At 45.7% G+C, this 12854-nt stretch overlaps 1 protein-coding gene across 4 annotated transcripts in view; it reads right to left on the reverse strand.

Annotated features, from left to right (window-relative positions):
* Positions 1-12854, reverse strand: part of LOC148015333 (uncharacterized) — a 67170-nt gene that overhangs the window by 34400 nt on the left and 19916 nt on the right. For 3 of the 4 annotated variants that reach the window (XM_087664895.1, XM_087664893.1, XM_087664894.1), the window contains exons 2-6: positions 7825-7949; positions 7629-7717; positions 7431-7505; positions 7244-7354; positions 7018-7113 (exon numbers count right to left, since the gene is read on the reverse strand). In XM_087664895.1, the coding sequence (XP_087521021.1) occupies positions 7018-7113; positions 7244-7354; positions 7431-7505; positions 7629-7717; positions 7825-7949 (496 nt within the window). Of the gene's footprint in view, positions 1-4486; positions 6888-7017; positions 7114-7243; positions 7355-7430; positions 7506-7628; positions 7718-7824; positions 7950-12854 lie in introns of those variants that run through there. The other variant, XM_087664896.1, reaches the window with a different exon arrangement.

Below are 12854 nucleotides of genomic sequence, written 5' to 3' on the forward strand. Positions count from 1 at the left end.
GTCACACCTTTCCAAGACAGGCACACCTATTGCCACAGGAGTTCTTCCGCAATGGCCCATGGTCCTACTTGAGAGTTGCGGAGCACGGAGAGTTTCCACTACCTCTAGAGGTGGGGATCTTCGTGGTTCATAAGTCAAGGAGGAGTAAGATCCATCTACTAGCACCACTGGATAGACCAAACTATGCCTTCTTTCTTCAGCCCTCTCACTCTGGGGAGTGGACGACAATACAGATAGAGAAAGAGTTGAAAAGTCAGGTGGCGGACCACACCTCCCAGTGGATGGAAAAAGGACTAGCACTGTTTGCACAGCAGTGGCCTGGTTGTATGATGGACATTAATTGGTGGGCTGGTGCTAAGGTCCCTCACCTGAGCATTATCTTTCAAGCCCCTCCACAGTGGAGAGCCCCGAGGAATGTGATTGAGTGGCCCCTGGCGCAGGTGGCCTGTTTCTACCACTGCACAGAGACTTGACTCTCAGCATCGACCGAGGGCCACCGTGGGAGAATGGAGCTCGCCGTCCAGACCGGCGGCAAAGCGTGCCTCATAGCTTCTCGTCATCAAAAGTCTCCACACCAAACAGATGTCTGTTCGGGCAGTCACAAGTTTCCCCATGAGCTTACATCTTGCATCATGGAATGCGAATAGCCTCCACTATAGTGGGGCACGTGGTTCCAAGAAATTGGGATGACTCCATTTGAGGCCTATTTTGGGACGAAGCCAGATATTTCTTACTTTCGGGTCTTTGGCTGTGATGCCTATGTTCACATTCCCAAGGCTCACCGTGATAAATTTGAAGCGGCTTCCCGAAAACAGGTATTTGTTGGCTACAGCTCCCAGTCCCAAGGCTACCGACTGTATGATCCCGTCAAGCGGGATGTGTACACTAGCCGTGATGTGCGGTTTGTGGAGGCTCCGGCTACTTCAACGGGTGAGGAGCATCCCGTTCTTGGAGATCCAGGGGAGAGTTGGGCTCCTTCTACAGTTCTACTGGAGCCCGTGCCTTTTGATTATGATTCTGTTTCTGACACAGAGTCTACAGTTCCACCGGACACCTCTGAGGAGTTACCACCGGTGGATATTTCAGAGTCTTCTGCTGATGGAGAACGACGAGGGGAGGTTCGGCCTCCTCCTCGCTGGGCCCATGACACACTCCGTGATTCAAGGATCGAGGGGGTTCCTGAGGAGTGGGGACCGCAGGATGGTCCGCGGCGGTCACGGAGGCACCAGGCACATTCTACGGAGCTTGTTTGCTCCAACTATTGTTTGATGACCCGTATTATGCAGGATCGAGAGCCCACCTCCGTGAAGGAGGCTTTACAGTCCGCCCCATGGAAGAAAGCTATGGAAGCCGAGTTGGAGGCTATTGAGAGGAATGGCACTTGGTCACTCGTGCCCCGCCCCCCGAAGAAGAAGGTGATTGGAGTCAAGTGGGTCTTCAAGACCAAATATCTCAGTGATGGTACTTTGGATAAGCACAAGGCTCGCCTTGTTGCTAAAGGTTTTGCACAGCGCCCAGGCATTGACTGTCATGACACTTTTGCCCCCACAGCTCGTATGGCGACCATTAGAGCTGTTCTTGCTTTGGCTGGCCATAGGAGATGGCCTGTTTATCAGTTGGATGTGAAGTCGGCCTTCCTGAATGGTGATTTGAAGGAGGAGATCTATGTTGAGCAACCTCCTGGCTTTGGTTCTTCAGATGGGAAAGTCTACAGGTTGAAGAAGGCCTTGTATGGTCTCAAGCAGGCTCCGCGTCCATGGAACGAGAAGATTGATTCGTTTCTCCAATCTCAGTTGGGATATCGGCGGTCCAAGGTCGATCCGCAGCTGTATGTTCACACTTCCGAGGATGGTTGTGTGCTGTTTGTCTTATATGTTGATGATTTGATTGTCACAGGTGATGATGCACAGCAGGTCCAGGAGACAAAGTCAGCTTTACATCGGACGTTCGAGATGACGGATTTGGGGCTACTCCATTTCTTTTTGGGCCATGAGATTTATCAGTCTCAGAGGGGGATCTTTATCTCCCAACAGAGATATGTACAGGAGCTCTTGGTGTCTTTTGAGATGGAGGATTGTCGTGCCCTCTCTACTCCTATGGATCCGAACTGGAAGGCCACTTCCCATTCAGCTTCTCCTTTGGCGGATGCGTCCCGCTATCGACAGTTGATTGGGTCCTTGATTTGGCTTCTCAACACCAGGGTTGATCTATGTTTTGCTGTTGGGCTCTTGGCAGGGTTCATGAGTGAACCTAAGACGGTGCATTGGCAGGCTGCTCAGAGGATACTTCGGTATCTGAGGGGGACGTCTGATTTAGGGATTCATTACCCCGCAGGGACAGATGGGTCAGATCTTGTACTTGCAGGTTGGAGCGACTCGGATTGGGCCGGTGACGTGGACCACAGGCGGTCTACTACAGGTTACTGTTTTACTTTGGGTGCAGGTGTTATTTCATGGAGTAGCAAGAAGCAGCCCACGGTAGCCCTTTCGTCTACTGAGGCGGAGTATCGGGCCGCGTCTTCCACCACATGCGAGGTTGTGTGGCTTCGGAGATTATTGGAGGAGCTTGGGTGCCCCCAGACTCGTCCTACATTGCTACGATGTGACAATGAGAGTTGCATTGCCTTGGCAAGGAACCCTGTTTTTCATGCCCGGACGAAGCACATTAAGATCCAGTACCACTTCATCCGAGAAAAGCTTCTGGATGACACCATCACTATGGAGTATTGCAAGACGGAGGACAATCTTGCGGATTTGTTTACGAAGGCGCTTCCTCAGGCTCTACTTCGGCGACATTCCAGATCCCTCAAGCTTCTGCCCTGTCCAGGCTCTGAGAGGGGGTGTTAGAGATCATAGCCTGTTTGGAGGGCAGCTGCACAGTCGGACTGTGCAGTCGGACTGCCACGTGGCAGTCCGACTGCCTGCAGCCCAGTCGGCTGCATTTAATGCAGCCGACCTATTTCCTGGCTGCGCCCTATTTCCTGGCAGATTTTGGCTATTTATAGTCGACACTTTCAGCAGTCTGTACACACTTCTCTGACGCAGATTACAGACCGGTGACGCGCAATTTCTGTCTCTGTTCACAGATTTCAGACAGCAGACAGTGCAGACTGCAGCAAACTTCGAGGTGGACAGCAGGTTGCATCGTCGAGGTGGAGACACGCAGTCCAGCGCACTGCGCCCGTGTATATCTTTGTATTCAGCATTCTTTATACAGCAGATCTTCATCGTCCACTGTCTCTTTCTCTCCCTTCTCTCTCTGCGTTCTCTCTCTCTCAGTCCTACGCTTCCGCACCACTGCACTCTGACACAGGCATCCCCTTACAGGTGGCAGGAAGAGTGGGTGGCGCTCCACCTGGGACCTTTTTCACAATGCAGAAGGGGGGGGCGTCTGGCTCTTGACAAAGGGCAACACGACGAGGGAACAGCTGTCCTTTCATGGAAGAGGATCCGGGTGGTTGGCCTTCAAGGGAAGATATGGCAGCTGGACCGTTTGGTCTTTTGGCAGGAGCTCAGGGAGTGGCGCCTCTAGATCTGGGAAGGAAGGCCACTTGATGAACTAGAGTGGGATCGGGGAGAGTGGCTTTGGCCGGCCACTATGGCCGCCAAGAAGCCACCGAGGTTCCTGGAGTACACCGCCAGGATTGGCAAACACGTATTGATGCAGGAGGACATGGATTGGGCGCCGTCACATAGCAAGCACTAGGCAGAGCACAGCATCATGGAGCTGTTTCGAGGGCCTTCTGGCGTCGCCTATGGGACAGCTGGAGGCCGAGAAGGGTGTCGTATTTTCTGTGTGGTTGGTGGCACATGTAGGCTTGGCGATGGGAAGTTGGCTTGCCCAGATGCAGGAGGGAATTTATAAGTGCTACACACAACAGTCGATGGAAACCCCAAAGCACTGCCTTTGGTCATGTGAGGCGGCACAGCTCATGTGGAGAGGAGTATGCCGCATCCTGCGTCGAATAGCACCCAGCCTTGCTTGTATCTCTTGGGGTGCTTTCTGTTGGCAAGCGGTTAGTCAGGGCCACCACCTTCTGTATGAGGCTGGAATGCAGGACACGATATTCATGATTGAGGCAGGGTCATGGGCTGGGTTTAGAGGCTCTACCCATCCGCCAGGTACTGGAGCCCACAGCAAACCGCTCTAAGATATGGAAAATCATAGGGAGTCTCACTGGTTGGCATATCTAAAAGGCACAGTGTCAGGTGGCTTTCGGCGGAGAGAGACCTTCCGTACAGGTGACCCTAGCGGAGCTCTGGACCTCCATCATCCACTCCCTTCGAGGCCGATGGGATCCGGTGCAGGGCGAGTTCAGGGCTCGCCAGGAGCTCCGTGGTCATTTCATGCGCACTTGGGGCGGCCAGGACCTGTTCTTCGTGATGCAGGCAAGCAGCCCCAGATGGCGATACACCCCCCCCCCGGCTTCTTGCCCCTATCCCCCCCAGACCGCCTTGAGAGGCTTGTATATATGATGTATCTGTGACTCTCACCAGCTCCAGCTTGGTCTGTTGAGCATGAGCACTTCTTTGTATTCAGGTTTTTTCTGAAGTAATATAACTAGCCACATTTTATTTGCAAAAAAAAAAAGTCTATCATCATCGAACTTTGAGGATTTGGTTGGCTGTTGGGATTGGGATTGTCGGGGTTGAGATCGAGGTGTTCCAAGATCTAGGTTGAGCTCCTTCTCGCCCTTCGCTTCTTCTTTGGGTTGTTAAGGTAGAGGTACTCCAAGATTTGGGCTGCACTCATTCTCCCCCTTTTCTTCTTTCTCTTCTTCTAACTCTTCTCCTTTCTTTGCCTTCACCTATATCATCATTAAGGTAGAAGTGTTGGCTCCATGTAGGAGATGCCGCGCCCCAAGTGCTTTCGCCCTTCCATTCTCATCCTCTAATTCTATCTCCTCATCTTTTTCTTCATCTTCCTCTTCGTCAAAAGCATCCCATGCCTCACAAGAGGGCACCAACCCTAGCCTCACCCTCAATCTCAATGGGTGGAGGTGTTCCAAGATCAAGATCCAGCTCATCCTCCCCCTTCTCTTCTTCTAACACCAATTCTTCTTTCGACTAGGCTGCCACCTATGGGTGCAGTGGTTCATCCTTTGACTCGGCTACCACCTATGGGTGCAATGGTTCATTCTTCTGACATGTCCACCTTGCTTCATCTTCTTTTCTGTGTCCTAACTCCATAATATTTTCTACCTTTGAAGCACATCCATACTTCATCCTTCTCCCTTCACATAATATTCCATTATTTCTTCCTTTTCTAGAACTTCTTTGGGTTAGCATTCTCCAAGATAAGGGGATAGTCGGTGTTGAGGTATTCTCCTTCTGGGTGGTAGTCAATGGGAACATCTTCAAGGTAGTAGTATCCATCTTCTCACAAGGGTATTTGTTGTAGAGGTATTGGTCTTCAGGGTAGCCTTCTTGGTAGTAGTCTTCTAGGTAGTAGTCGGGGTAGTAGCTATCGGCTCCTTATTGGGGACGAGGTGTTCTAAGATTTAGTTTGAGCTCATCCTCCCCCTAGTCTTCATCTTCATCTTCATCTGACCATAATTCTTCTTTGTCTTTTAACTATTGCTTCTTTTCTTGGCTCCTTGGTTCTTCTTTGGTTGGCTTCACTCTGTTCTTCAGGTCTTGGACTCTTTCAGCTCGCATCTGCTTCAAGTATGGTTCGGCCCTCTCTTTGGCTCCTTCAGATCCAAAGGCAGTCTCCCAATCCCACCTCAGCATGATTTTCTCTAGCAACTCCGTATTGAAATCTTGGGCCATCTTCACTTGCCACAGTTTGGCTCTTTCTTGCACCATGATCAACAACCGGTAGTCAACCTCTTCCAGGTCTTCATCCAACTCTTCAGCCTTCTCTTTAAGATCACATAGCACATCTATTTCTTGTTCAGTCTTCCTTAGCACTTTGATGGTCTTCTTCGTCTACTCAATCAGTTTGAGCCGCAGCTCTTTCTTCTTGTATGTGATTCTGAGCCAGTAACATAGCTCGTCTTCCTCTTCATAGAAAGTGTCCTCCCACAACCTAAGCTCTCTCCAAGACATTTTTGAATAGTATGCCGTGTGTCCCTATCACGCCACAACTCCCTCTCAACTTTGTTGGCACATCACGTTCTCTTCCAATTTCCAATAGGTAACACACCTGGCGGGGCGTCACAACGTGGAGCATCGCATCGTGTCGTGTTGGGGTCATCACATCGCGTTGCGCGACATGTTATGGTACAATCTTCTCTACGTCCATGAGCTTGCTCCCCTCTCAAGCTAGTATGCTCCATGCTAGACTCACTCTGATACCAAGTGTTACTGACCTTCACGTGACTTCAAATCATAACCTGTCATGAGGCACAAAAGGCACAATGGAATAGCACACAAGATATATCAATAAGGAATCTTTGTATTCATGATATCAAAAGATACAACATTGAGGCACATCTCACAACTACACCCTTGTGACGCCGCGCATATGTGAGGATTCACCACTGAGTATAGGGAATCACACGTAGAGTGGAAACCAAGCAAAGCTCAGAGTCACTACTGCTCCCTATATAGGTGTTTCTAGCTCCAACGCCAGGGTATAGCTACAAAGCCCATACCCTTACAGGGGGGCTTTGGGGGGGGGGAGGGGGGGTTGGGTTGGTGCGGTTTTGGGGGAAGGAGAGAAATTATGTCACATAGAGACAGAGAGAAGGTGGGCAAGGGGAGGAAGCGGGACCAGTAAAACCTGCATCTTTCCAATATGGTACAAAAAGCTTGACTTTGTAGCAGCATTATCAGCATACGTGTTCTTAAAAATCCCACCTCCTAGACTCTATGATCTAACAAAACCATGTGATATGTGTCTCCTGCTTACATAAAAAGCCTCAAGCATCCTCTCAAAGAACACTGTTGAATATCAAATACACAAATTTATATGTTTAAACTTCTTTAGCTCCTGAAATCCTGTCAGCACCTAAAAATAAGTAATATTCAAAAGAGACAAACTTGAGCCCAGAATTGCATTTAAGGATCATACCCGGTCTCGCTCATGGACAAGGGGTTGCAAAAGAGATGGGAACTGATCACCCAGATATGTGAACATAGTGGAAAGACCACTATCGGTCCTCAATGTCTGAAGGTAAAAGTGGAACCAAAAGTCAGTAGATACACAGAAAAAGGCAGCTTGGGCTGAGTTATACAGACTAATTCAAAGTCGAGTGTTGGGAAATGCAATATTTGCAGAGGCTTGACAGCTAAAGTACCTGGAGAGTTGACTCTGAGACGTCCAAATCTTGTGTGTTAATTCCTTGCAAAAGGATGAAAATCAACTTCAACTTCTCCATCCAAGCAAGGGCATCCCATGCTCTTTGTAGCTAATACTCAAGCAAGGAACTCAGAACCACAATTTAACAAAAGTGCAAAGCTAGAACTCAAACAAGATCTACTTACAGTTATCTCAATTGGTCTATCTCCGAGTACAAGTTGAGCACCGACTTCTTCTGATATCCTGCGTGCAGCACGGAACTGAAAATAATGGCCAAGTAAGAAAATTGCAGGTTTTTTTGACCTTCAACACACTGAAATAAGATACATCATAAACCAAGAACTCATAACAAATAAATTCACAATGATGATTGTCTAACCAACCTCCTCTCCAGATAGCACTCCAGCCACAGAAGATAACTTTTGTGACACGAAAGCCAGTAACAACCTTAGAGCCAAAGCTGACTGGCCCCCTATTCATATCATCAGACAACTTACAAATCCATGGCTCTTCTGAAATGTACAAGAAGGAAACCCTAACCCCCCCATAAAAAAAGAAAGAAAAAAACTTTCTCCTTACCAAGCTGGAGACTGCGACCTACAGCTGCACCAAAGTTTTCACCTGTCATTGACATAATGTTTGGCTGAGACTTCACCAAATCCCCTTTAATAAGAGCCATCGATGTGTCATACATGATCCCAACTCTGCAGTTACAAAGCAAAATATGTTGCTGAACATAAATCACTCTACCTCAAGACATAAATATACTCTTCATAATTTAAAGTATCAAGAAAATCAAAATTATTAATTATATGCTAGTGAGACCACCTCTCCATACAAAATGCCATGGGTCAAGGTGCCCCACAAGTACCACAAAACCAGCAAAGCAGCTTGCTGATGGGCTAAAGAGGTCTCTGCATGAATGAGCTAACTATGGTAACTACAAAAGAGACTAAATAGTGTCCATCAGCTCAAACTTCATCTGTTGAAGCTGTCCATAAAGGGTCAGAGCATGCGTGGGGGAAGGTGCCTCGTACATCTCAAGCTTCGACCATACTTCGCGGAGAGATGTCCTACAAGAGGAACTACCAATAGAACTTCTTTAAAATTACACCGAAGCAATACAAAATATGCACGTGCATGGTCCGTATCCCATGTAAACAACGCTTTCTCATGGTTGTCCTCATCAAAATCTTCAAAAGGAGGAAAAGGACGATAAGGCTGAGGAATAGCTCCACAAACAATACACCAAATCTGCTTCTGCACAAATCATAAAGTCCATGTAACTTATCATCTGTAGAACTGCACAGAGGAGCCATCTCGAGAGGAGGAGAAGAGAAGATCGAGGATAGAGGGTATACAGACAGGGATACACGCAAACCAACAGCAAAGACTTCACAAAATGAGAGTTCACATGCACTGTAACCAAAAATATGATCAAGATTCAAAAACGAAGGCTGACTACTGCAAAATGAGGAAAAAGCTGTCAAAAACTACCACGAACAACAAAAACGGTCTGTACAAACAGCCGCCCAGCCATGATTAGGGGTAGAAAATGAAAAACGAAGGCTGGTTGAGCATTTAATGTAGTAAACTGATGATTGTGGGCCGGAATCCAAGTGCAAGTTGAAAATGCAAGGTTGCTGGTCTGAAAAAACTTAAGCCTGATCAACAAGGGGAAGAAAGACATGTAATCAACAAAGAAATCGCAGCAAGAACACAAGCTAGAAAGTGCTGAAATAAATTGTTGAACACAAGATAGACGAGAAAGAAAACACAACACTGTAAAAGAAGAGAATGTGGAGATATGCTCAAGAAATGGAATCCATATATCAAACACAAGAATGACAAGTACAACAATGAGTCACTAGCTGCGTGGGCACCAGCACTAGCTCCTCTCTCCAACAAGAAGACCACTCGAAGAATGATGATGACTGAATGAGGAGGAGCCACAGACTAAATAGGACAAAAATATGGGAGGAATAAGTAAGTGAATTGTTGTCCTTACAAATGTTGATGCCTCTAGGCTCCTAAGCACCTGAATCCTGTATCTTTGGCTCTCCCCCCTCAAGACCCCCTATAGAACTGACAAACTTGTAACTCATGAGACTAAGACTCAAGCCTCAATGAAGAGGGAGGTGAAACACTAGAGGATCCTAACTGGGCTAACCTAAGAGGCAACCTGGGTTTGCGATGCACATATGCAGCCCATTGTGTTTGGGACTCATGGTATTAATGCTAGTTATGCAAATGCTCTGAATAGTGTTGGTCATGAGGAAAAATGTAGCTAGTAATGCATGCAATATATGGGAAAATGTATCTTGGCATGGCTAGTAATATGCAAATTCCATGCACAGTCACATTGCAATGGTCCAAGTATGCAATCAAGAATGTTTCCTAATGCATTTGGTGCTCAACTTGATACAATGTTGCACAATGGTTAAGTTGAAATTGCAACAATGTGAAAGCATAAAGCATTGCAATGCTTAAGGGAAAGAAATGAATACAACCTAGTGGAGATTTGAGGCAAGTAAAGTTAAGAGATAAAGTTTCCATATGCTTCTTGGTGAAGCTTCAACATTGTTTCACCAATAGATGCAAAGTAGATGGAAGAGGATGACTTGGCAAACCATCCTTAGTTATTACAACTTTACCGTGATGCCTTTCAATTAGAGCCAACCTCAGCTCAAGCTCAATCAAGTTTAGCAGAGCAAGGGTCCAGATATTGCCTAATGCTCAAGGGGAAGGTAGCACTTCTACTCCTCCAGTTGTGGATAGCTCTCATATATAGTGGTTCTTGGATGTATTCAACATGCATCCAAGGTACCGCGCTAACAATGTCTGCCATGAGGTCACTGCTCAGTGTACTAGTCACTGTGAGATATACGCAAATGAGTATGAGTTTCACCGGAGCACTAAAACTATACTTTTGCATCACTTTATGATTAGTTTGGCACGAGTTTAAATTTTGATCACTTTTAACTCAATTTTTGATTAGTTTGAGAACCGTTTACGGTCACTTTTGGGATCACTTTTGCATTAGTTTTTGCACTAGTTACTAATCAATTTCTACAATCGGTTTTTGATCAGTTTATACTCATTTTCAATGGTTTACAGCTGGTTCCATGGACAGCAGCATGTTAGTAAATGTCATTGATAGCTTCAACCATAGTTTATACTTAGAATATGCTTTACTATGGTTCTAAAGTCAAAACAGTTGAGAAGCATGAGTTATGGATGCATTCAATGGGTCTCTAGCAACAATTCTAGACTAATTTTCAGTTTTGTGTTGCATATATGTTGGCTAGAAGCTTTCAGTAAGTTTGGGACATATGGCAAGGTTGGACAACATTGGCCAATGTTGTGATTGTGATGCCTTACGAAAATTCCAGTGGAGTATGCTTTTCCTTTGGCACAATGCAATGCAATCAAAGATGATTGCAAGGACTTCAAGGGGGTGGTCTGTCACGAGGATGTGAAATTTTATTGTTTTGCTTAGCATTTGATTAAAAGTTAATCAAATGTGCTAGTGTGACTTGCACATGTGACATACAAGTCAATTATTTCACAATGTGGGACCTAGGATCCCGAGATATCAATTGGTGCTAAAAGCAAAAGTTGTAATGGTATGTTCGACAGGTACTAGGTAATACCCAATGACAATTTTTGGCCTAGACCAATTTATTGGTTACTAATGTCAATGGTGAAATTAGAGACTAGATATTAATTATTTAATTAATGTCAGTCTAAGGGTCAATATAACTACTCAAGGATACTTGGAAGACAAATTGGCCTAGCCAATTTTAATTATTGGCTGGTGGAATCAATTTTTTAGTACTAGAATAATTATTTAATTTTCAAAATTAATATTTTGAATAGTAATTTAATAAGCTAGATAATGTTGAAAAGCGGGATTAGAAGGTTGCAAGTGAAAAAACGTTTTAAGGGGCTGGTAAAAGTCTATTCCAGCCATTGTGAGAGAGGAGGAGACTATTAAAGAGCAAGGAGAGGCTGTTGATGTGATTTACACCCACTAGTAGATCAGTCCTATAGAATGTGATAGTAGTTGGAGCCATAGAAACAGGGAACGGCCGTTCCAGCCTATAGGAACGGTTTAACGCGTTCCAGATCCTTGGAGGAGGTGAAACGGCCAGGGAACGTTCCCTGCCGTTCCTTGGGCCGTTCCCTACCGTTCCCTGGGCCGTTCCCTGCCGTTCCCTGTTTGGAATGGCCATTCCAGGCCTGTTGACCAAAAATTTACATTTTTCCACGTTTTTTCTTTTTGCTTATATCACACTCCTTCAACTACATGTTCACCTATCTCCATTGCCTAATGTGCACACACTAATCTCTCTCTCTCTCTCTCTCTCTCTCTCTCTCTCTCTCTCTCTCTCTCTCTCTCATATTCAAAGTGTCAAGACAACCCACAAGCCAATTGGGAGTCCATGCAAAGCTCAAATTTGATGCATTATGAACTCTTGCAAATCACAATCAAATTTCAGCCTATTCTCAATTCCAAGGTAATTATCCATTTATATTGTCTAATTTCAAGGGAAACTAGAATAATTGGGGCAATTCATGAGCAATTTGGAGCTGTGGGGGTAATCGAGTCAATTTTGGGACATTTGGATCAATTTGGAGCATTGAGGGGTATTGGGGCAATTAGAGGGACATTCTTTGGGGCAACTTGATCATGCAGGGCATATTTGGGGCACTTAAGATATGTGCCGTTCCCCCCCGTTCCCGTTCCCCCACCTTGGACGTTCCCCCCGTTCCAGGGGGTCCCGCTCCTGTTCCCGTTCCCCGTTCCAGGTAACTATGGTTGGAGCCCTCCAAAAGCAAGTGATAGCAACCCGAGATCCTTTTGGTGCAAATGACAACATAGAGGAGGGGATAGCAGTCTTTCTAGTGGTCCTAGACTGTAGGTGACATCTTTCATGGCTGTTTAAGAAGGGCAGCAGTAGACTTTCAATGTTTCTTGCGATGAAACTCTAAAATTTCTCTCTCTACAGCATTCTCTCTCATCCCCTTGCCATCTCTCAAGTTATCTCAGCAAAACCCAACCATTTGAGTCATCAGAGATGGAGATATTGGAAAATCTCTATTGTAAACTCTAATTTACAATAAAAACTAGGGTTTAATGACCACCTCAGATGCATGCTTAGAATTGAGGTCTAGGACTTAAATTTCAACAACTAAAATTAAGGAATTTCAAGAAGATTCAAGAGGCCAAACAACTAATATCAGATTTGGGATTGAATTTATCTTCAAGGAGCTAAAGGCCAATCCCCAAGCAAACCAAGAGGCATATCGGTTTGGAGGTTTCTTGGTCAATTTTGACAACAAGAGGCACTTGGATTAGCAGAGAAGATCACAAGATCTCGATTGTACTCCTTCCATTTGCAATATAAGATAAAGAAATACCACAAGAGGCACCAATTTTGGAGCCAATAGGGTGTCCAATGTCCAAGACTAAAGTGGCAATATTTGCATTTTCTATTTATATAAATTTTATGCTTGTTGTAATTAGTGTTAAATTAAGTTATTTACCACCCTATTTGAGAAGGAAGGCTCGTTTCACTTTACTCTCGAACGAAGATGAGGGTATA

The sequence above is a fragment of the Lygodium microphyllum genome, chromosome 24, assembly GCF_053477565.2.
Source record: "Lygodium microphyllum isolate KBCC chromosome 24, Lygodium_microphyllum_v1.1.10, whole genome shotgun sequence".
NCBI classification, from domain to species: domain Eukaryota; kingdom Viridiplantae; phylum Streptophyta; class Polypodiopsida; order Schizaeales; family Lygodiaceae; genus Lygodium; species Lygodium microphyllum.